The 24700-nt window shown below is 47.3% G+C and overlaps 1 protein-coding gene across 1 annotated transcript in view; it reads right to left on the bottom strand.

Annotated features, from left to right (window-relative positions):
- TRIP11 (thyroid hormone receptor interactor 11) overlaps positions 1-24700 on the bottom strand; it is a 1018241-nt gene that overhangs the window by 801489 nt on the left and 192052 nt on the right. Inside the window, exon 4 of the mRNA XM_069637842.1 lies at positions 14584-14853. Within this exon, the coding sequence (XP_069493943.1) occupies positions 14584-14853 (270 nt within the window). The remainder of the gene's footprint in view (positions 1-14583; positions 14854-24700) is intronic.

A 24700-nucleotide genomic window follows, 5' to 3' on the forward strand; every position in this document is an offset into this window, starting at 1 on the left:
GGCGCTCCAAGATTGGCAGGCAAACCTGTGCGACATCACCAAAAACGTATTCAAAGCCATTGCTAAAAAGTACAAAGCTGCCATCTTCAATGCCAAATCTGAGTCATACAACCGTCGAATATCAGATTCTAAGTCCCATTCAAGAGAACTCTTTTCCATCTTTAAAGAGCTCACAGTGTCTCCCACGTCCACTGACGAGATTACTAAGGACGAAGCTTGGTGCAACAGTATCCAAGCTGCCATGCTCAACATAATAGACCTCCTACAAAACAAAATCCGTGACCACTACAATACCCTACCGAAACAGAGTCTGCACTCACAGTCTCCAACATCTAGCAAAATCACTAACATCCCTAAATTTGCCTTCAATGAAGTCTCAGAACTAGAAGTCCTGGACATCCTGAAACATCTGAAGCCATCGACCTGCAAAGGCGATACATGCCCTCCTAAGTTAATCAAGGACTGTGCTGAACCACTTGCCCCACTCATTACCGCATTCATTAATGCTTCTTTCAAAGCTTGCTCCGTCCCAGACAGCCTCAAAGAAGCTTGGGTGCGCCCACTTCTAAAAAAGCCCACTCTCAACCCCACGCTGCCCAACAACTACAGACCGATAACGACAGTCCCTTTCCTTCTCAAAATTCTAGATAAAGTGGCACACAGTCAAATTCAACTATACCTTGAATCAAACTCCATCCTTGGTACTAGACAGTCAGGCTTCCGCAAAGGCCACGGAACAGAGACTGCTCTGCTGGAACTTAAAAACCAAATAACTAAGATACTGGACACAGGCAAACCCGCCCTTCTCCTTGACTTCTCAGCGGCGTTCGACCTAGTGGACGACAAGACCCTCACCTCACACCTCTCCCACTCTGCACATTTCTCAGACCAAGCCACCTCATGGATAACATCCTTTTTAGAAGGGAGGGCCATGAAAGTCTTTTCAAACACATCCAACGCAACACCATCCATAACTCACTGCGGTGTTCCACAAGGCTCTTGTACAGCACCCAAGCTGTACAACCTCTTTACAAAGCCTCTCTTCGATAAACTGGATGCACTTGGGATCGCCTACACCAACTACGCAGACGACACCCAAGTGCTCCTCCCCCTAACTGGCTCATACCACACAGACGCCCTGGCCCTAAAACACATATACGCAACTATTCAAGCCTGGATGGCCACTAACGGCCTATGTCTTAACGGGGATAAGACTGAAATCCTGATCCTCGGCCAAAAGTCTACACTCGCCAGGCTAGATAGCCTCTATGTCAATTTTAACATCGACAACTGCACTATCCCAGTCCTATCTTCTGTAAAAACGTTAGGGGTCTACATTGATGCAACCCTGTCTATGGACAAACAAGTCAATGCCATTGTCTCTGCATCAGCGCTAAGCACCAAATTCATAAACGCCATCAAACCATTCCTCACCAAAGAAAACTGCCTATCAATAGCAAGAGCTACCATAGGCGCGAAACTTGACTACTGTAACGCTCTCCTAGCCGGCTCCTCTGAAAAAAAACCTAAACAAACTGCAAGTCACACAAAACAACGCTCTGAGAGCAGCCTTAAGCATCTCCAAAAGGGACCACATATCACATGCAAGACAATCCGCTCACTGGCTCCCTAGTCAAAGAACGTATCACTTTCAAGGTTCTGACCACTACCCACAAATGCATCCATCACACTGCACCACCTTATCTCTCAGACACTATTCACAGACCGGCCTCATCCAGACCTAAAAGACTTTGCTACACCAACCAACTCACGGTACCACACATCAACAAGATTACAGCGGGAGGTCGGGCATCCCCTACATAGCACCTAGACTCTGGAACAATCTCCCTCACGCTCTAAGAGCAGAATGCTCCCTTACAGCTTTTAGAAAAAACTCAAAACCTCTCTCTTCAACTAACTTCCACTACCCACAGCCAAACATACACACGTTGCTATTGTTTTTCTATTGTAGAAACCTGCATGCGTGTATGCCTCTAGGATGTAAATAAGCATCTCTTTCTTATTGTAACCAGCGCCACAATGCTTCAGGTCTGTTTCTGTGCGCTTAACAAATATGAATAAATAAATAAATAGTTTATCCCAGAGAAGGTATTTAAACCTTGGGAAAGCCTGGGGGTGCTGTGTGACACAAATAAACTCCATAACCAAAAAGAAACAAACACAGAAAACATTAAGAATAAAAAGTACAAAGTCCCAAAGTTCAGCAAAATAGCTGGGGGTCTCTAAGGTAGAGACGAATTATAGATATTGATATTTTATTTCTATCACGCTCATACACAAGTGTTTCAGAGCGCGACAAGGCAAGGGAGGGGAACAGGGGAAAACAAAACAGCAATCTTACTAGGCCCAGTGACACTGACAACACGCAAGTGTGAGGGGGAAGGGAAAAGTGCATGGAAGGGGGAGAAGTGGAAAGTGCGAAGCAGAGGAGCAACAGATAAATAACAATAAATAAATAATACATTTTGAGAATTCTCCCTAACACTGCTACACACTGTCTGCACTGGAGGTAAAACAACCTCTTGCCGCCATCAAAAGGCAGATTCAGTACCTTCTTCTGAATATCAGACTTCAGAGTAGAGGCTTTCGGATAAACATAGCACAATATGACCATGCATTGGGACTTACATCAGGCAACTGTTTGACATGTGCCTGTTCAACATCTGTGTCAAAAAAGCCCTTTTCACGTAACAGAGAGAATTCATCTGCAGCATCCTATCACAAACGATGAACTTATCCATGTCCTCTAAAATCTGAGATTAATAGCTCGGGCGGATGGAGGCAATACCACTGTGCCACAGAGACCAGATGTAACGTTTTAAAAATATTTAGCCAGCTGATAGGTTTCAAGGCTTGGCATGTATTCTCTTTGATCAAGGAGTCGCGTACCTGCAAGTCAAAGACCTTACCCATTCCCAAGGCTAAAGTACCAACTAGAGCTGTAGATTGCCTTGAACCACAACAAGTCATCCATAGATGCTTTGTATTTATATCTTAACTGATATGGAGTACAAGGTATTTCCTTGATGCAAATCCAAACTCCTATAGAGAGGACTTGAGAATAACTAATTGTGAAAACTCTTTAGGCTCTATTTTGAAAACAGGTCTAATTCAGTAAGCTTTTCGGGAAGTGTGACGAATCCCGGGATGCCGTCACTTTTCCCCGAGGGGGAGCACCTTCCAACGAGGTCAGGGTGGTGAGGCCTCTACCAGATAGTCCCCTTGGGGGTGGTACACAGCGGTAGGATCTCATGGGGAGAGATTCCCCCTCTGGGGATAAGGACGACCATCTAGAGCATGACCTGGGACATCACACCACAAGCACAAATCCTCGCTCTCTTTTCTCTTCTTCTGAGAGCTCAGTACCTTGTAGAGACATGTACTGTTGTAAAACCCAAGACCTTGTCTATTTGGGAAGTACTGGGATAAAAAGAACATGTTTAGAGCCAAGTAGAACTAGGACTGAGACAAGTTGGCCCCACGGAATGATGAAGATCACACCCCGGGAAACAGAAGAGGGACTTAACCCTTTTACCAATAATATGCTTGCAACAAAAGTATAAAGGTCGACAAAGGACTATACCTTTTGTCGAATCCAGCCATCAGAGGCATCAGGAGCAAGGAATCTCCATCGCAGGAGATTCAAAACATGTCCAGGAAACATTGCGGAATGGAGGACACATGCGGGAAGCCGTGAGATTTCCTGAAGGGCTTCGAAGAGTGGCGCCATGTCAACCGCTCAGAAGAAGGAAAGCTGAGCAGCCTGAGAACAGGAGACGCCGGATGGTCACAAATTCCCGCAGACGAGAGCGCAGTGAAGCAGAGAGGCGAAGTTCAGCCCCAGGAAGCTGAGGCAAGGTACCAAGTCCCGAAGCAAGGTAACAGGCAGTATGGGAAAACCAGAGGGGGCGAAGGAACACTCACAAGGCGGGCGGAGGCAGCTCCCTCACGGCCTAGTAGCGAGCAAGCGGCTACAGGCTCATTGGAGGGGCAGAGAGATGCTAAGGTGGCACACAAGAACTATAAGAGGGCTAAGGGGAACCCCAACAACCAGAGAAAGAGGTGAGTGAACCAAGTCTTCAAAATCATCAAAGCAGAGAAATACATGTCTGGGACCTGCACCCAAATAAAGAGGGAAGTACAAGTCATCCTCCTTGTGGCACTACTTGGCAGGAGAGTGAACCAAGTCTGCCAAATTACATGGACAGAGAAAAACAGGTCTGGGACCCACACTCAAACAAGGGAAAAGATACAGGTCATCTTCCTTGAGGCTGTACTTGGCAAGCAAGAAGACCAAGTGGGCGATACTGGGGAAACCTGGGTCAAGGATATTTGTATATGAACTGTGGAGAAAGAAAGCAGTGAAACAAGGATCATCAGAGCAAGGGAGGCATTTCCCCAGAGTAACGTACAGAGTAAAGTGACTGTGAAATCAAGATACCAGGAGAAGGGAGTCATTCTCCTGGTAGTTCTAAATCCACATGGATAAAGCTGAAAATCCCAGGGAAGGGAGTCATTTCCTCATGTTGGAGAAAAGCCAGTCAAGAGAATGGAGTCATTCTCTTGACAAATGAGAGAACTGAATACGAAACCTTGAGGCCAGGGGAAGGGAGTAATTTCCCTGGCAAGACAAGTACTGTTTTGGGAACAAGTGATCCATGGGAAGGGCGCAGAAGTGCAATGGGAAAAAGGTGCTGCCGCCTATGCAGATAGGGTGGTATGAGCAATCTTAGGGCATCCTGACTTCTTTCACCAAAATATCCTCCTCCCAGGGGGCCAGGGAAAGGCTGTCGCTATCGGATTCTGACCCTGGGGGTGGATATGTGAGAGGGGCTCAATGGCAGCCTGAAGCAGAGCGGAGGAAGAAGTGTGGCACACAGCGAAGGTACCAGGAGCGCTGGAAGGACTCAAGAACGCTTACAGGTGCAGGATCGCTGACGGAAGACTACCGGGGCTCCAACGGAAACAGCAGGGAATCAAGCGATCCGTGGAAGAAGCTGTACGCCTGAGGGAACAAGCGAAAGCAGACCGCGAGCAGAGAAGTTTCCGAAATGCCGCAAGAAGCAGTCCATGACAAGACCGGTGAGTCCGCCTCAGTGAAAAGGGGACCACGGGTCAGAGTGGATGGGTGGAATAGTGGAAGATAATTTTAATTTTGTATCTGAATTGAAAATAAACACATCCCAATATGAAATATGAGAACCCATGAATAAGAAAGCATAATCAAGATATAAATAAGCACCCATGTCTAAGAGTTAAATAAGGAACAAGTTACTTACCTGTAACTGTTGTTCTCCAGCATGGGTCTGGCATGGATTCACATGCTCATGAATATTCCCCGTCGTCAGGCTGGGAATCCTCGGTAAAGAAAAAACCAGTATCAGTTTCGTTTCTGATCTGTCTTTCGTAGTAGTAACCAATCACTGGTCTCTGCGTCATACTGACCACAGCCAATGACTGCCCTCTACCTAAGCACCGCCTGTGGCAGCCATCTTCAGATTTGGAAGCACGTGAAGTGGCAGTATGACCAAGTGAAGAGCCGCAGAGGGGTAGGCGGGAGGGTTCGCATGTGAATCCATGCCAGACCCATGCTGGAGAACAACAGTTACAGCTAAGTAACTTGTTCCTTCTCCAGCATGGGGTCTGGCATGGATTCACATGCTCATGAATAAAGAATACATAGCAGTACACACATGCACAACCACGGGAGGTGGCAAAGGCTCAACATTAAGCATCACATCAAACTCAACATTAAGCATCTTACCTCCTCACCAGGCTCACCTCAGGCGAACAGGTTGCGCAGCACTGCTTGGCCGACCCTGGACTCCTCCCTGGAATCCCGGTCGACGCAGTAGAATTTCGTGAAGGTGTGCGTCGACCTCCACGTAGCAGCCCTGAATATGTCCAGCAGGGGCACACCAGATAGGAACGCCGTGGTAGCTGCGATCGCTCTGGTGGAATGGGCTCTCGGACGGCCAGGCAGCGGTCGGTTTGCCAACCGGTGACAGTACATGATACAGCCGGAGAGCCATCTGGAAATGGAAGCCTTCGAGAGAGCCTTCCCCTGATTGACAGGTCCAAAGTTCACAAAGAGTTGTGACGTCTTCCGAAAACACTTCGTGCGGTCCACGTAGAACTTCAGCGCTCTAGCCACATCCAGCGAGTGCAAAGTCCTCTCAGCCGGCGACGAAGGCGACGGGAAGAACACAGGCAACACCAAGGGTTCGTTGAGATGGAAGTCCGACGTTACCTTGGGCATGAAGGAGGGGTGCGTCCTGAGCACTACCCTCGTGTTGTGAAAAGTCAAGTACGGGGCCTTGCAGGAAAGGGCCTGGATCTCTCCCACTCGTCGTGCGGAGGTGATGGCCACGAGAAACGCTGTTTTCCACGACAGAAATTTCAACGGAGCTGAGTGCAGAGGCTCGAACGGAGGTCCCATGAGCTTGGTCAGCACCACGTTGAGCTCCCACGCCGGGGCCGGGGCCGGAGCCTTCACCGGCGGGAACGATCTGAACAGTCCCTTCATGAACTCTTTCACCAGACGATGAGAACACAAGGACGTCCGCCCCGTGGTTCTGGTGTATCGGGAGATCGCAGCAAGATGAATCTTGATGGACGCGTGTGCCAGTCCAGCTTTGGCCAGCGTCAGCAGGTACGGCAGTACTTGGGGGGGCCTTAATCCGTAGAGGGTTAATCTTCTGTGCGTGGCACCAGACAGAGAACCTCTTCCATTTGTGTCCGTAGCATTTAAGAGTCGAGGATGCCCTGGCCTTTGCAAGAACCTCTCTGCAGTCGGCCGGTATGTCGTATCCTCCAAACTCTAGCGCTGCAGGAGCCAGGCCTGCAAGTTCAGCAATTTCGGGTCGTGGTGGAGGATGGCGCCTCCTTCTCTGGAGAGTAGATCCGCGTCCACTGGCAGCTTGATTGGCGGGGACGCTGACAAGTCCAGAAGGTCCGGGAACCATATCTGCCTCGGCCACGCAGGTGCGACGAGGATCATCCTGCACCGTGACCTCTTGAGCAGGTTGACGAGCCGGATTAGCAGTGGCAAAGGAGGGAACGCGTAGAGGAACAGGCCCTCCCAGGGGAACGAGAAAGCATCGCCCATGCTCCTCGCCTGGGGAAACCTGCTGGCGAACCTCCGGCACTTGGAGTTCGTCGCCGTCGCGAACAGGTCGATCTGGGGTGTGCCCCACCGTCGGAAGAGGCGATCCACTAGATCCTGCCGTAGTTCCCACTCGTGGCACGAGCGCAGCTCCCTGCTGAGTGAGTCGGCGATGGTGTTTTTTATCCCTGCCAGATGAAACGGCACCAGAAATATCCTTTGGGCAATGGCCCAATGCCACAGGTCCTGCGCCTCCTTGGACAGTGCTGGGGACCTGGTTCCGCCCTGTTTCCTGATGTAAAACATGGTGGTGGTGTTGTCGTGAAGATCCTCACCACCTTGCCCTTGAGGGACGGAAGGAAGGACCTGAGGGCCCAAAACACTGCACGGAGCTCCAGGACGTTGATATGTAGGGATTTCTCCGTCGGGAGCCAAAGGCCTCTTGCGTGCAGATTTTCGGTGTGCGCTCCCCACCCTTCCAGGGAGGCATCCGTGGTCACTGTCTCCTGGTGGGCTGGGGTCTGGAAGTCCAAGCCCGCCGTCAGATGCGCGCGGGTGCCCCACCACTGGATCGCTCGTCGGAAACTCTCGTCGAGTGTGATCCTTTCCTCGAAGCTGCCCGTCGTTTGGATCCAGTGCGCGTCCAGGAACTCCTGCAACGGGCGCATCCGGAGCCTGCACATGGGAATGAGGTAGATGCAGGAAGACATCATTCCGAGGAGGGACTTGATGGACCTCACCTTGGCCGCGTCGGCCACCAACATCCGCTGCACCTTGCCCAGGATGGTCCTGGTCCTCTCCTCCGACGGGGAGGCCAGAAGGGACACTGTGTTGAGCCTCGCTCCCAGAAACAGAGCGTCTTGCGCGGGTACCAGGTGGGATTTGGCGTAGTTCACGGAGAATCCCAGGTCCGTGAGAAGTTGGACGGTCCTTGCCGTGTGAACCACGGCGAGCTCCCTCGTCTTGGCTCGGATGAGCCAGTCGTCCAGGTAGGGGTAGACGTGGACCCCCTCGCGGCGCAGCTGCGCCGCCACCGGTGCGAGGCACTTGGTGAATACCCTGGGTGCTGACCGTAGTCCGAAGGGGAGGGCTTTGAACTGGTAATGACGCCCTTGGACCACAAACCTGAGGAATTTTCGGTGCCCCTTTAGGATGGGAATATGGAAGTAGGCATCCTCCAAATCCAACGACGACAGGAAGTCTCCTTCCTCCAGCTGACCCAGGACGTGCTGGAGGGTGACCATCCGGAACTTCTGCGCCTTGATGAACTTGTTCAGACGTCGCAGGTCCAGGATGGGGCGCCATCCCCCCCCGTCTTCTTCTTCTCGAGGAAGTATCTCGAGTAAACTCCGGAGCCCCGAAGCCTCTTTGGGACGAGTTCGATGGCGCCCTTCCTGAGCATCGCTTTTACCTCCAGGAGAAGTTGAGGGACGTGAAGTTCTCTCCTGGCCACGGGGGGGACGCGCGGGCACCTTCTCTGGAACTCGAGCGCGTGGCCCCGGGCCAAGGCGTCCAGCACCCAACGGTCGATGGAGATGGACTCCCACACGCTGACGAAGCTCGCCAGCCGGCCTCCCACTGGGGTGCTTCGGTGGGGGCCCGACCCCACGGCCGGTTCAATCCTGCTTCGTCGAGGCTTTGCCGCCTTGACCTCCTTGGCGACGACGCCGGGGTCCGCCAGACTTGCCTCGTCCTCTGTAGGCCTCCTGAGACGACGAGCGGGCCGCTTGACGGTAGGTGGAGAAACCGCCGCCGGAACCTTTGGAGGCGCCCTTGCCTCCGCTGCTCCGAAAGGGCGTCCGTCGTTGTTGCAGAACTCCCAGGGCCCGGGCCGTCTCAGTGTCCGCTTTAATGGCCTGAAGGGAATCGTCCACTGTTTTCCCAAACAGGTTGTTCCCATCGAAGGGCATGTCCAGGACTCTGGTCTGAACGTCTTGACGGAAGTCCGTAGCCTTGAGCCATCCACGCCGCCTAAGGCAAACGCCGTTGCCCAACTGGCGGAACCCAGTGTCGGCGATGTCCGTCGCAACGGTAATGGCGTGGTCCGAAGCCACCTCACCTTCCTGCAGGATCTCCAGGGCCTCTGTCCTCTTGTCGTCCGGCAGGAAGTCCAGCAGGGGAGCCAGTTTGTACCAGAGCTCCCTGTTGTAGCGGGCCACGATAGCCAAGGCGTTGGCCGCTTTAATCGTCGTCGCTGCCGACGAGATGACTCTGCGTCCCGTAGCGTCCAATTTCTTTCCCTCACCGTCCGGTGGGGAAGTCGATGTGGAGGCCGCACCTCCCCCCGCTTTCTTCCTGGCCGCCGCGGAGACGACAGAGTCCGGGGTAGGCTGCGCCCGGAGGCACAGGGGGGCCGTGTCCGGGACCCGGTACTTCTTCTCGTACCGGTCTCTTCTAGCTGGCGTCGTGGAAGGGTTCTTGAGGAGGGTGAGGCCCTCATCCCAAATGTCGTCCAATAGAGGCACTGAGAGGACCGTCTTCCTCTTGGCCTCGCGCCGCTGATAAAGGAAACCTTCCTTCTTCTTCTCCTCAGGGCAGAGTTGGAAAAGCTCGGATGCCCTGGTGATCATGGAGTGGAACGATCCAATCTCGTCGGGCGGAGAAGCCCTGGTGGGAGGCGACGACGGTACATCCTCGTCGTATACCTCATCGTCCGTACCCGTCGCTGCCGTGTCAGTCCCCGTATCATCCCCTCGGGTGGACGGGGAGGAGGGCTGGACGGGGCGCGACGGCTGAAAAGGAGGTGGAGGGTGGATCCTTCTTTTCTTAGTAGGGGAAACACCAGAAGGTCCCGGTTCTGGGTCCCCCGACGGGATAGGTTCCTCCGTCGGCAACGGTAGTCTCGTCCTTATCTCTGAGCATAAGGACTGTATAGCCAACAAAATGGCCGCCGAGTTGTCTTGCGGTGCTGGCAGAGGGGAATCCGACGGGCGATCAGGGGCCCCGTCGGTACCCTCGACAATGTTGTCGTCACCTGCGTCGGGATCCATCCCGACGGGCCGGTCTTCTTCCACGCCGAGGCCGTGGCTTAAGACCTCGACCAATTCCTCCTCCGAGGTTGAAGCCGAATCTACGACGACGCCCTGCCCCCCCTTTCTCTTCCCCTCGGGGGATTTCACGGGGGTCCTATTGATGGGCACAAAAGAGGACTCCCTCCGAGGTGGCAGGGAGACTCTGAGCCCCGAGGTCGCCACCACTGGTGTAGCCTGCACAGGCTGAGCCAGGGCCGCCGCGACAGTTTCGAAAGAGGGCCGGATGGATTAAGGCCTTCACCACCTTAGGTGCGCTCACCGCCTTATCCTTGAGGGGGGGGGACACCGCCTCGCTCCCCCTCCGCCTTCGAGCTCGACTGGGGCCTCTCCAGGAGCTTCGCCGGGTGCTCGGCCTTCCTCTTACCCGACCCAGAGCGTTGGCTCGTGGTTGATGGTGTCGGGGAGGGTGCGCCCTGCCTGGCGCCCGTAGAGCCCGACCGTTCGGCGCTCCCGGTGCCAGCGGACTCGCGGTGCTTGGCCTTATGTTGGACCACCGTCGCCGGGGCGTCCTCAAAGGTCTTAGAAGACCGCTCGGATTTCTTCTTCTTCTTCTCGCCGGACGGGCTCTTCCCTTCTAGCCAGTTGGCGAGACGTTGATGGCGGTCCTTCATGGTCCGCTCCGACATGTTGCCGCAAAACGCACAGTCCTTCTCCACGTGCGTCTTGTCCTCATGTAGGCAGTAGAGACAAAAAGAGTGTTCGTCCTCCTTGAAGACGTTCTGCAGCTGGCATCCAGGGCAGACCCTGAACAGCTTTCCGGGCGTCGAGCTTCCCTTCTCCTGGGCCATGACCGGGCCTGAGAAACTTCTGGAGTCCTCCAAAAGCGTAGCTCAACGAAATCTTCACCCTTGAGGGGCGCAGACGAATCCGACACGGGTCTCCGTCGATCGGATAGAGAGTCGGTGGAGCTTGAGGCTCTTTTGACCGAAAAAACAAAGTTTTTGAGAAAAAACGTGAAAAAATAGCACTAACGCTCGAGAGCAATAGCACGAGGATCCCAACACATGAACGTGCGGTAAAAATCTGAAGATGGCTGCCAGAGGCGGTGCTTAGGTAGAGGGCAGTCATTGGCTGTGGTCAGTATGACGCAGAGACCAGTGATTGGTTACTACTACGAAAGACAGATCAGAAACGAAACTGATACTGGTTTTTTCTTTACCGAGGATTCCCAGCCTGACGACGGGGAATATTCATGAGCATGTGAATCCATGCCAGACCCCATGCTGGAGAAGCAGGAAATGCTAAGAGTTGAATAAGCAAGTATAATCGCTTACTCAGTTCCTCCAAACCACTTACCTTAGCTGTCCCTGACTATAAACTTGCCAGAGTGGGGGGGGTGAGCTGCAGCTCTATGCCCCCACACCACCCTATGGAACGTCCTACCTCATCATTTAAGAAATGAGTCCTCCTAGTCAGCATTCAAGAAATAGTTGAAAACGTGGTTATTCAATAACTATGAACTGTCTTTTAATTTGCTCTGAGATCTTGATCTTGACTATGACCTGTTAAGCTTTTGTTTTAATGTTACTACACTGTACAAACGCTTTGATAGCTGTGGGCCTAGGCGTTGAATAAGCATTCACTGCTAAGAGATGAATAAGCAAGCATCACCAGGAGTTAAATAAGCATGAATGGCCAAGAGGTGAATAAGCAAGGAATTCAGACAATTGAATAATCATGCATTGCCAAGAATTAGGCAAAAAGCAAAGATACTTGTAACAAAATCTTTATGCCAAAGGAACCTGGGAGGTTATCACACGCCAGGTGTGATAATTAAGAATGAACACAGTGAATAAGTTTCCTAGCAGGAGTGTGTCTTGGGAAGCATATGAGGAACTGTGCTAAAGAACTGTGCTAATAATTGGGTTTCCTAGCAGGAGAGTGAACTGGGAAGCACATGTCGGTTTTACAAGTGAAAGCTGTTGAACAAGTGAATGATGAAAAAACTAGTCATAACTCAAGCTCGAATGGCAGTTTATAAGGGGATTAAATAAAGCCTCATGGTTAAGTTGAAACTGTGGCAAGATATTAATGAAACAGATGCAAGTAAGATGTGTCGGTTGCATGACCTGTAATGAGTGGACTGTGTGATAAGACAACTGCGTCTAGACCGAACACACCCACCGAAGGAAAAGCCATTTTGTGATTGTTGTGACTGAATAAAGATAAAGGAAGAACATCTGTATGAATTGCAACTATGGAACTGAACTTTATGTTTTGGAGCATTGAAGATCCCAAGGAATGGTGTTTTTCTGAAATCTTTAAAGACTTCAAAGCGTAGGGAAGGGAACCTCTTTTTTTAAACCTGAACAGTTTGAAGCTTGGGGAAGGGAGAACCCTTTTCCATTTATGAGCTGGAAGTAGCTCTGAACTTTGATTTTTAGCACTTCAATTTTATGCCGACATCCCTACACATTCTATATAATTAGATGTGAGGGCAGGGCAGGTATAGTTTTTGGACACAGACAGATATTTTATTTGGACTTCCTGGCAAAGAATATCCTTAGTTTCATTTAGATAGGGAAATCGCACCTTAGCATGGGGCAAGTTAGGTCTTCTTCCAACCTTCTTTTCATTTGAATAAAAGTTTGTAACCCAAATATCAGTCAGTTGTCTGTGTCTGCTTCTCGATGCCTTCATAGCAGTGAGCAATGCATTGTCTTGATTAAAAAGCTATATAACAAGATTCAGGCCATCAACTCTAAGCCTAGTTGGCAGAGTTCCAAACAAAGAAGTAGAAGTATTATATATTACCTTCAGCACCTATTTAAGAGCTATTCTAGGCCAAGACAACACTCAGTAGGAACAGAGACTTTGGTCCTATAAAAATTGCATATTACGTTGTCTACCTGCTAAACGTCATGCTAACTATCGATACTGTCACTCAAGTTCAATCCATGCAAAAATCTGTCTGAGTGTTAGTCTTATTAGTTAGCAAATAAAGTAAAGAAATAATTGTAACTACCAACAACTGAATCCCAAAAGCATTTTGCAAAGGAGTTGATTTTAAGATGGGTAATCCATTCTGATAATTTAAAACAAGAAAAATAATGGGAGGCTTGCACATGCAGATCCGAGAAGAGCCTAAATGTTGGAACCCCTTACCATTGACAAATAAAGTGACACACTGTCCCCCACTAGTACAGAATGAAACAGCATAGTTATTCAGTCTCTTAGTCAGGAGACCCGAGGACTAAAGTAAACTGCTGCTCTGGTCCAGTCATCAGTGAAAATGAATTTGTGTAGGAGTAGTATCTTCTAGCTTTTCTATTTCAGTTACATGATTAGGTGACCGGAAATTACAGCATGCATGTTACATGGCATGAAATGATCTGAAAGACCCAAATGCAAAGCCCTTACTCATATTAGCTCTACTTCTTACAATCAGCAAAGCTTCTCCAGCAGGGAACAGATGCATGATAAGTGTGCAAGGAATACAGAAAACAAAAGATCACCAGTCTTTCCTGGCTGACATAATGAAAGATGTAGAAGTAACCAGTCAAAAAAGGAAAATTAAATACAAAAATAAACACTGTTCTCCCTACTGCAAAAAAACAAGTGTATTCTCAATGCAAGTATATCAAATAGCGCATCTCCTGCAGGCATAGAAGAATGTACAATAGGCAATAGTGAAAAGAACAAAAAATAGAAAGTCATGCAAGATGGACAGTATGGTTTCTCCCAAGTCTCGCTCATCATAGTACCTCTCACTTGGGAAAATAAATGAGGAAGGATTATCCTATGTCCCAAACACGATATTAAAAGTTACAAAAACAGTGATGAGTTGCATCAAAATCTTCAAAGAACCCTAGACAGCCCTACAGGTAAACTGCTTTTCCTCCCCAAAAATAGGCAAATACCTTCAAAATAAGTAGTAAATATACTGCCCAACAAAAAATAGGAAACATAGAAACCTGTCCCCATGCTTTCACACAGAGACGATCCATGGATATGTTTGGACCAGTTGTCCATGCAGTGTCACAGGAAGAAACGTCCATTATTACTGCTTATCCTGATGTAGTAGAAATGTATGCTTTAATGTAAATGAATAAACTAGATGCAAAGAAATATTTATTACAAAAACATTTCTGTTTTGCAGTTAAAACATTTTACTCACTTAAAGTACTCCCATTGGGAGAGGGGCTTTACCTGTGTACGCCCTAAAAATCATATTACTCACGACTTTAAAAAATGGTAATCAAAATACTCCCACCTAAAATCATATCAGAGCTACAAGCCAGGAGTAAGGAAATATTGTCTGTATATATTATGTGCATATACATGCAGCCTAAAGCCACTCAACAGTTCACTTTGCACCATTACTACATGAAATACCAACTTCCAACTGTAAATAGAAAACATTTTAAATGTAGTTCCAATTTGAATCAAATTAAACATCATTATTTATGTAAAACATTTTGTTACCTGTGCCAATTGCTTCCAATGAGTGACCTCAGTTTCAAGCCTCGACACCTGATTGGACAATTTGTTGATTTCCTGCTGGGACCAAATGACATCTCCAAAGTCCATTTCGTCGGCTTGGAAGTCCGAAGCATGGTGGCGCAGCAAGCTAAACGGTGCTGTGCTAGTGCTTGGAGAGGAGTTTCCAGATGTTCCCAATTGCGATGCTGTGTGCAACTTCTGGAGTTGATCTTGTACTACAATCTGCCGACCCTTAAGATGGCTGATCTCCACCTACAGAAGCAAGAAAGTTACACAACCTTGAAATTACCATTTAAAGTTGTTCATTGCATGTGAGTTTGTTACATGTCATTTCTTTTCAGGACTGGCTAGAGACACCATTAACTTTATCCAGCACACTTACAGTAGTATATGCAGTGGCTCTGGTGTGAATAAGCAGCTCTGTGTTGCAGAAAGAGTGCCTCATCGTTCAAGCTCTACTATATTGTATACCTTTATGTAGAAGCTAGTTCAAGTGTGTTTGTTTTGGAGAGAATTGCTGAATATTGCAGTTAAGAGATCTGCTTTTCTATATTGCTTGGTGCAATTTTGCTTTTTCAGCTTTTATGCTGGAGTAATGTGGCTAAACAAAATAATAGGGCAGGCTCCAGTCTATAAGAATCATCAGCCTCCCTGTGATGCAGGAAAGGCCTCTCACTGGCCCACTGTCTCTTAACTAAAGTAGTATTTTCATGTGTGCAATCTTGGGACAGTAGGACACACCTGAACATTTTATTGTTCACTTGTGTGCGTCATTACATGAAATATTTCTATTTTGTGTGTGTTTCTCTTTGTGCGACACCTTTAAATTGCTGGATTTCATGATCCTGGTGGTGGATGAATCATTATGATATTGTCGGTGAACAATTACACTGAGTGTACATTCCTTGTGTGAGAGACGACTGAGCTACAGCATTTAACAAAACATAGTATTGTATCGTCAGGAATATTTCTGCTTACATGTTAGCATTTAGTCAACATATTGTAATTGTTGCTATTTGGTGATAGCGGCTGGTAATGCTTTTGCTAAAGAATCATGTGGGATTTCTGCACGATACAAAATAATATCCTTTTCATCTGGCAATCTCTCAAACATGATGACAGAAAACACAAGATAGAGTTTAGTCATTTTATCCTTTTCTTCTGGCAATCTTCCAAACATGGTGACAGAAAACACAAGATAGAGTTTAGTCATTTTAGTTACAAAAGGTTTTGATAGGTGGTCTAGGACTAATAGCCTGTCTCTAGATTTGGCAAAGGACCTCAAAGTACGATCAATTTCTTAAAATCTCTGGCAACACCAACGTTAACCCCCAGCCTGAAGCGCTTATCTCGATGAGCAGTTCCTTAAAGTCTCAGATGTTTGACTTCAAGTCCCCAATTACAATATTTCTTTAAATTATCTATTTCTTAATGTCCCGGCAAATTTGCATTTCAAGTTTCAGAATGCGCAGTTCCTCCGTTCAATTAGTTTCTCGCTGTCTCTGGAAACGTGTATTTCAGGTTTTAGGCGGCAGCATTCCCACTTTCAATGAGTTTCTGTGTGTGCTCTTGGAAGTCTCTCTCGGTTCAAGTGTGCAGCATTTCTCCCTGTACACACTTTCGCAGTATGCGCTAGTAAAGTTCTCTCCTTGTTGTAGCATTTCTCCTTGTATTCACTCCCTTAATACGCTATAGGGGCATTGCCTTCCATATCCACGATGCAGAATTTCCCTTATTCACTTTCTCAAGCATGTACTTTTGCTCCCTTTGCACACATTCTCAATGTGCTAAAAGGAACTTTCCCTCCTGGTATTGACATTTCTTACTTGTTCCCCGTTACAGAATTCTCAGAAATGTGCTAATTCCGGTCTACTTAATAGAACCCCAGCAACTCTGCTGGATTTTGAGGACTTGAATTTTTTACCTGGAGAGGGTGAGACCCTTTTCCCCACTCTCTCATTTTTACTATGATTTGAACACTTTCTTTTGGTTGTGGAGTCTGACAAACTCCATAGTCGTCATCTTTTACATTTTCACACAGCAGCTTCAGTGCAGTGGCCCAGGGAAGTCTTTCAGATTTCCCAAAGGTTTAAATACCTTTTCTTGGATAAACTACTGTTTCCAAGAGCAGTAAAGTGAAATTGACTTTACTTACATTTGTAACTTTCTAGACCCAGCACAGACCATTTTACAATAGGGTGCTGGAGAGATTACTTAGCAACCCTTTGTCTAGCTTCTCGTGTAACTTTTTTATGTTACCCTTTCCTCGATGAACGGCTGGTGGCAGTGGTTTACTTTTAATTACAGTGGTGTGCTTTTACCGCAGGCTGCCTTCGCAGCTGCAGTAAAGCACCCTAGGGTGCCGTTTTTGTCAAAATGGCTCCGGTCTTCTTTTCTCGCCATTTCATTCTGGAAAGGTCCTTCTTGAGATATACTCTGCGCGCCAAACCAGGTTTGGTCCCTTTGTTCATTTTGTCTTTGGCGGTATTCACGAGTGAAGCCCGCCTCAGACTCCAGGGTGTCTGGCAGGGGCAGGAAGAGAGGGAGGTGTCCGAAACTCCCTGTGCTTAGTCTCCTAGGAGACAGCAATGCACTCCTAGGTGATTGGCCATCTAGCTTTCCAGCAAGGACAGCCACCCTGCTGGGTGACTGACAGCTGGGCTGGAATGAATGGGAGAAACCTGCATAAAAGGGAAGGCTTTTTGGCTTGGAAGGCAGAGTCGACCACTGGGCAAAGGAATCTGAAGAAGAACTGTGCTGTGCTAAAGCTCTGAATTCGCCTCGACTAGAGAAGCCCTGCAAGGACTACTTCTCCCCTTGAGTTGGTGTGACCAATCAACTCCAAAGTAAGCCAGCTGGACTTCCTCTCGAAGCTGGTTGAACTTCCACTGCAGTTGCTGCTGGAACCGAAGAGCCAGTGAGAGTAACACCAGATCGTATGCGTTGCTTTTAAGTTGGCCAAGAGCTCCAGGAAGATCCTCCGGACTCCCAGAAAGCAGGACTGACCGAGCCTGAGCCCCTCAACAAAGTGCGGCACCCGAGAAGCAAGGAAAGTCCATCATGATAGCCAGGAACCGCGGTGTTGCTATTTGCGGTAAACACAAGGAGCTGAAACGCCGAACAGCCACTGATTTGAAGATTGTTGGTTGCGAGCGGTGACCGTCCCATTGCAGTGCAGGAGTCCCCAGAAGTCCTCCATCTTGTTCCCACGACTGAGGCTCAGGAACAGTGAGATCTGCAGAGCTGCTCGGGAACAGAAGTAATCTGCTGCACTTTTTCTCCAATACAAAAGTACTGTAAATGTCTGAGAGAACTTACCTCTTGCTGTAGAGTTGCTTGCATCTCCTACTACTCATGAGTCTAACAGCTTGTGGTCCTACATTGATTCTTCTTTTTCTTTAAAGACTTCTAAAACATTGTGCAAAGACTTTTCTACTTACCTACACAGTGCTTCAGCTCATATAGACTTTTGTCAATTGACTTTGGCTTAGCCTGTTTCACTGAAAAGGATGCTGCTCTGACAGTATTTTCATCTGTTTTTCATCAAACTACTTTTATTAATAAGGCCTTGCCGTGCCCAGCCATATCCACATTGTGCTTCAGCAGAACAAAGCATGATCCCTGAATGTCAGTCTCTGTCAGCCAAATCTGGGAAAATCAATAAAACCTTTACTTCAGTTAGATCCTTACGACTGTACTCGCAAATAGACTTAAGCCAATGATAAATAAACTAATACACCCAAACCAAACGGGATATGTTCCGGGTAGGAGCATATCCGACAACCATAGGAGGCTCCATCACATCATAGACCAGACAGAGGGTGACCCAGACAAAATAGCAGTAGTCACACTGGATGCAGTTGAGGCATTTGACTCGGTCCGATGGCCATGGCTGATGGCGGCTTTAAAGGGATTCGGGATGGGACCTGGGTACTTGCGGTGGGTAAAAATGCTTTATAGCTCCCCCACAGCCAGAGTAAGAATAGGGAAGACCATATCAGAGAGGTGGCAATGAAGCAGAGGCACGAGGCAGGGCTGCCCATGGTCACCGATGTTGTATATACTAGCACTCGAGCCACTGGCTACCTACCTCAGACAACAGTATGGTGAGATAGGGGGGACCGCACCTAATATCGCTATGTGCAGATGATATGCTTATATACCTGCGCTACCCGGAGGAGAACCTGCAATATATCTTAGAAGTGATGGAACGCTATGCGGCCTTCTCCGGGATAATGGTCAACCCCAATAAATCAACCAGGTTTCCCTTGGGCAGATACAAAGGCATTCCACACACAAACCTGCCCACTCTGCAGATAGCTTGGCAGACCGAAACGTTTAGATACCTGGGGATTAACATTTATCATACAGCAGCGGCTGAGCACAAACGCAACACACAAAGCTGTGGAAGGCGTTAAAAACAGCATGGAATTTTGGGCCAAACTGCCCTTGCCCATGGCAGGGAGGGCGGCCCTGCTGAAGATGGTGTTCCTGCCCAGGCTACTGAAACTCTTTACAAATATCCCATACATGGTACCCAGGCACTTCTTTACTAAACTGCAAAGCCTGTGCAGGGGCTTCCTGTGGCATAACACAAGAAACAGAGTGGCCCTGTGGAAACTACAGAACGCATACAATAGAGGGGGGATTAAGTTACCAAACTTCGAGATATACCACTTAGCGGCGCAACTACAATATGTAGCGAGGTGGCTAGCGGAAGACCAGACGGCAGAATCCAGGCTGCTGAAGGAGGAGTGCGCCCCATATTTTTTACGAGAACTAATATGGCTACCCAAAGCAGAGATGCGTGGGAGAACAAGATTGCTGGCACTGGGCTGGGAGGTCTGGCACAAAGAGTGCCGGTCGATGGGCGGCCTGGCCCTGTGCTCCCCACAGGCGCCACTTGTGGCGCTATGCAGAGAAGATGTCCAACTCAGAAGAATGATCCGGAAATACTGGGAGCCAGTGGGCCTAGCCACCCTAGGGGACATCTGGCAGGAAGGGGAGGCCATAGATTTCCAAACAATAGACGAAACCTGGGTACAGCTAGGACAGCACATCACATATAACAGAATAGTCAAAAAAGTGAAAGAAACATGGTCCGAAATAGTGCTGGCGGAGCTACCGGATATGGCTATCGAAACAATGTATGACATCTCGGAGGGGGGCACGAAATATCCAGGATATATGAACTAGGTAGTTGAGAGTGGGAAAAGAGCTGCTCGAACTAAGGCGGGATTGGGAGGAGGAGGCAGGAAAAGCCATGCAAGACGGGCAATGGGAGAGGGCCCAAGGATACCACAAGAAGATGTCTAGAAATGCCAAGTTACAACAAATTCAACTATATGTCACACAGAGCATATATGACCCCCCCATGTGATAGCGAAATTTGGGAACGCAGAGGCACAAAAATGCCCTAAGTGTGGAGAGGAGAGAGCCGGGATGATCCACATGTTCTGGGTATGCCCCGAGGTCGGGAAGTTTTGGGGGGGAGGGGGGGGGGGGAGTTAAACTCAAGCTGTCCGCGAAGGGGATTAAATTAGACATAGAATCCATATGGACATGCATGCTAGGGGGATTTACCAGACCACGTAATTTGAAACATGTATGCAAACTCAAAGACTTACCATACATCCTGGGCAAGAGGAGAATCCTCATGAGCTGGAAAGCCGCTCACAGACCTAGTGTGGAGAGATGGTGGGAGGACCTCCTTAAGTGGGCAGACGCGGAGACAAGGGCATGGTACGAGGCGGCTAGCAAAGGGGAGGGTGAAGAAGTGGGACCACTGATGGAGTGGAGACAAATGATAGCCTCGCTACATGGGTGCACCCGAAGTGACCACAGTGACGAGGACCTGCTCGAGAACCATGAGGAGGACTGACCCTTAGCAACAGAAGCCGGAGGTATAAGGGGGAGTGCTCAAGTTTATGGGGGAGGGAGGAGGGAAGACATTATAGAGACAAACATGTAATGTATATTGTGATACACATGTAACTGTAAATGTCGGGAGTGCAAGTTATGTGTTTGTGGAAAAATCAATAAAACCTTTTAAAAACAAAAAAAGCTTTACTTCAGTTACACGGAAAAACGCTTGACTTTTGCTACAAAATGTCAAAAATCACTGCTTTAAAAGAAATCCTAGCTCTGCGCACATGTCAATCTCAAGAGACCTTGGCCTTGTACAGACTGTTGTGTGCAAGAAGATAACTATGGCTATAAAACAATGTGGAAGTACAGATGGAAGAGACAAACCGAATTTGCAAGGAAAATGCCAGCTGACTTTACACATGTAAAAATGGGCTTTTGGAAACAAAAAAAAAGCCTGTTTTAAAAGTACCATGTTGAACAAAAATGTGTCTGTGCCTAGCAATGTAAAGGGGTTTATTGCTGGGTAACATTGAGGGGATGTTTTATCCAACAGGTTTGTTTTGATCCAGGACAAAAGAAAATCAAATAAAAGGAATTAAACTGCATTGGCTGATTTTTGCAAGCTCCAGAACAGGGTTTTCCCTGCTGGCAAAGCTAAGGTTTCCCCCAAAAAGGAACCACCATAAACTTCCAGGACACAAAAGTGATAATTGCTAGCGTGAAAAACTTTGAATGAACCAAGACAAAGAAAAGTTCACACGCTCATCAGACATTTGTCTGTGCTCCAGGCTGTGACAATAGAAGTTCTGGAACACTAACCTGTGAAGTTGGGGGGGGGGGGGAGGGGCATAAAACCTTCAAACAAACTGGGAACCCCCATCCCACACAGGGCTGAAGTGACAGTTGGTGGTAGCTGAAGAGAAAAAAAATGGTCCATTGAAGGACAAAAGCCAGCCCATTTGTTTCAAAAGACTATTTTATTAAGAAACTTTGAAGACGGTTATTTTTGCAGCAGAAATTCGCAAAAATGTAAAAAGTTAACAGTTTTAAAGCAATTTTGTGGGGTGTAATTTAAGATGTTATAGCCTTGACTGCCACCTTGGGAACAGAAATGGCAGAAAATTGGGTATTCCACGGAAAGTATACCAGATGCCACTGCAAATTTCAATGCTGAATGATAATGAGAATCCACACACATGTATAAAGTTATAGACTTTTAGGCTGAATATTTCACCCTAAAAATGACCAGAAATTATTAGAAGGGCGAAACAATGTCTTACAGACTGCAGAGTGGACTGGCATGTGCTGCATAAAATATGTAACCTGTTTATGAAATTTTTAAAATGCTACTACTGTACAAATGTGCCATTTATGGCAAAACTGGATTTGAGCTAAAGTAACTGTGGGAGGGTCTGGACATTGTAAAACACGCATCATAAATCTGACAGCATGCCCTTGAAACTCAACCAACTGAGAGCAAGGCGTCGACCATTAACCATGACCAATCCAGTTGTTTAGAGGCGTGCTCAGCTAAGCCCGCCCCACCGTATAGTTCTATGGTGTCATCGTGATTTATATAAAAGGGTGGCTGACAGGACTCTGGACACGCTCTTGCCTGAATTTCCTGTGTCTGCGTTCCTGATGTCCACATTCATCTTGCCAGATTCCAGATCCCCCTGCAAAGGCCAAAGCATAGCTGATTCCAGGTCTCACTGCAAGGCCAAAGCATTGCTGACCATCCCAGCAAGGCCTCAATGCAGAGACCCCAAATCTAAAAATCCCAATAACCAAAGGGAAAGCTGCCGGGTTCTTTTGGGAAGCCTCCTGAAACCAGACCGGCTTTTTGGCCCACTACCTGATTAACCGCCTCATCCTGCTGAGGCATCGCTGTGCTGTGACCAGACCTTTGCCCAGCTGTCTTTTGCCAAGAGAGTCTGCCGTCCAGTGTCCCGAGCCCTGGAGTCCAGAAACCGGTTGACTGTGCCTAATCCCAAATTTAAGAGCAGACTGAGTATCCACATCCCATCACACATAGTCTACTCCATCTCGATTTTGTCTTTGTTGCACTCTCTAAGCAACCCTATCCATATGCTGATAACTTGTCCAACTGTCAGAATTCTCTGTGCATCTTGGCCTTGATCTCCAAGCGTTAGCGCCACTTTTCTCTTCATTTCTGTCTTGCATCGCTCATAAGTCATTAGTGATATTTTGATTAAATAAATTAATTTTCCCTAAAGAAAAGGGGTACACTGTGTGAAGGGTTACAACTGCAGCGTAACTTATCTTCACGGGTGGCGTTCCTCTTTTCTTAGCCATTGAATCTAGTTTAAGTAAAATTTGCCTTTCCATTTGAAACCGATTTTCTCTTTTTAACTGCTCTATTTTCCTAAAAACGAACCTCATTCTACCTTCCAAATCTCTCTAAATTCACCACCTATCGCTCTCCTTTCACCTCTATATTGTCCCTGGGCTGTGCATCTATTATCCTGCCAAAGAACCGCATTCCGATTCAGTGTTTTTCACCCGTTTTTTGCAAAAAACGTTTTTACATTTAAAACTGCAAACTACAAAAAAATTCAACTTTTCCATGTGTGAATTCGGCTGTGCTGGGTTTTCCATTTCAATCTGCTTTGTGAACTGTATGCTTTTGTGATACTTTGCCTGATGCTTGCTAGTGATATAACATCCCTGATACTGTGATAAAACATTTGCATATCTTTATTTAAACACACATAAGTAATTAATTTTCAAAATCCGAGTGTCATTTTAGGCCTTTGCAAAGGGATTAAAATCCCTCTTATTTTGAGAGGGAAGGTCGGATTTTGATTCCGTTTGCTGTCTCTTATCCCTGACTACCTGTTGCTTCTTTCTATCTATCCACTCAGAATTTGATTATTTGTGAGTTAAGGGAACATTGCAGGGGGAAACCTTACCTTGTGTGCCATCTATCCCAATTCAAAAAGTGCTCCTATTCAATTGTGCTTTGGATATGTTCATGCAGAAGGTTAACCGAGGGTAGTTCAGTAGTTTTTATTGTAATTATCACCCCATTGGTGATTGCGGCCCAATGTTAAAATGTGTGATTTTTGTGAATTCTAAAAATAAATATTGTATTTTCACCAACCGTTCATGGTCCATCGTGACCCAGGGTTTTTGTAAAAGGGGTGTGAAACGGGTCGGGTATCGGCTCAATTTCAATTAATTGAAATCAAAGAAAAAGCAATCCTATTGAGCGCCACATCACACGATAAGACCAGGTGTCCTGGTCCGGTGTGTGACGCCTGATTGGTATCCTTAAGTGTCTACAAAGTTACAAATGCAAGTAAAGTCAATTTCACTTTACTGCTCTGGGAAACAATAGTTTTATCCCAGAGAAGGTATTTAAAACTTGGGAAATCTGAAAGACTTCCCTGTGTCACTGCACTGAAGGTGTTTGTCACACTCCACAACCAAAAGTAACACAGTGTACCAAATCACATTAAAATGCTTGCGAGAGTGGGAAAAAGGGTCTCTCTCTCTCCATGTTAAAAAAATGAAGTCCTCAAAATCCAGCAAAGTTGCTGGGGGTCTCTAAGGTAGAGGGAATTGGCACATTGGGACCACAGTGGAAAGGTTTCTATGTAAGAACTTGCATAATCCATGATGACTAATAGGTAAGAGAACTCACTTTTTGATAGTTTGAGTCCAATAATGTGCAAGGCAATTATCTCCAAATGTAAATCAAAAGCAAAAAAAGGTTGTAGAGGGCGACTGGACTATCTTTGCAATTAGTCTTCTGCTGTATCTTGCAGATTTTACAGTACCTCTTAAAGTTGTTGTATACACTTCCATGACATCGCATCACATGATCTTAGACAGTGAAGAAATATTTATAATTCCCAATTATCCTTGATGTCCAGAGGGGCGTTGGACTACAGGACCCAATGTGAAGATAGGACTAATATCTGCCCATTGATAATCAAGGCTCAATTAACCCATCTGTTTTCCATTGTCAATGCAGTTACTCAAGCAGTTGAAAAGAATATTCTTTTCACCAAAATGACAGAAAATCACTAAAAGTAGCTTCTGCTAAACCTAGACAAAAAAACACTAAAAATAGGAAATCGACCATTTAGTAAAGTAAAAAAAAGTTACTCATGATAGAAAATAATGTTCCCCAAATATTTTCTGATACCTTCGTCTGGCTGATTAAAAACACAATAAAGAATCTCCCAATTGGGGGGCATGGCTT

The sequence above is a fragment of the Ambystoma mexicanum genome, chromosome 14 (assembly GCF_040938575.1).
Source record: "Ambystoma mexicanum isolate Mex_15411 chromosome 14, UKY_AmexF1_1, whole genome shotgun sequence".
Lineage (NCBI taxonomy): Eukaryota > Metazoa > Chordata > Amphibia > Caudata > Ambystomatidae > Ambystoma > Ambystoma mexicanum.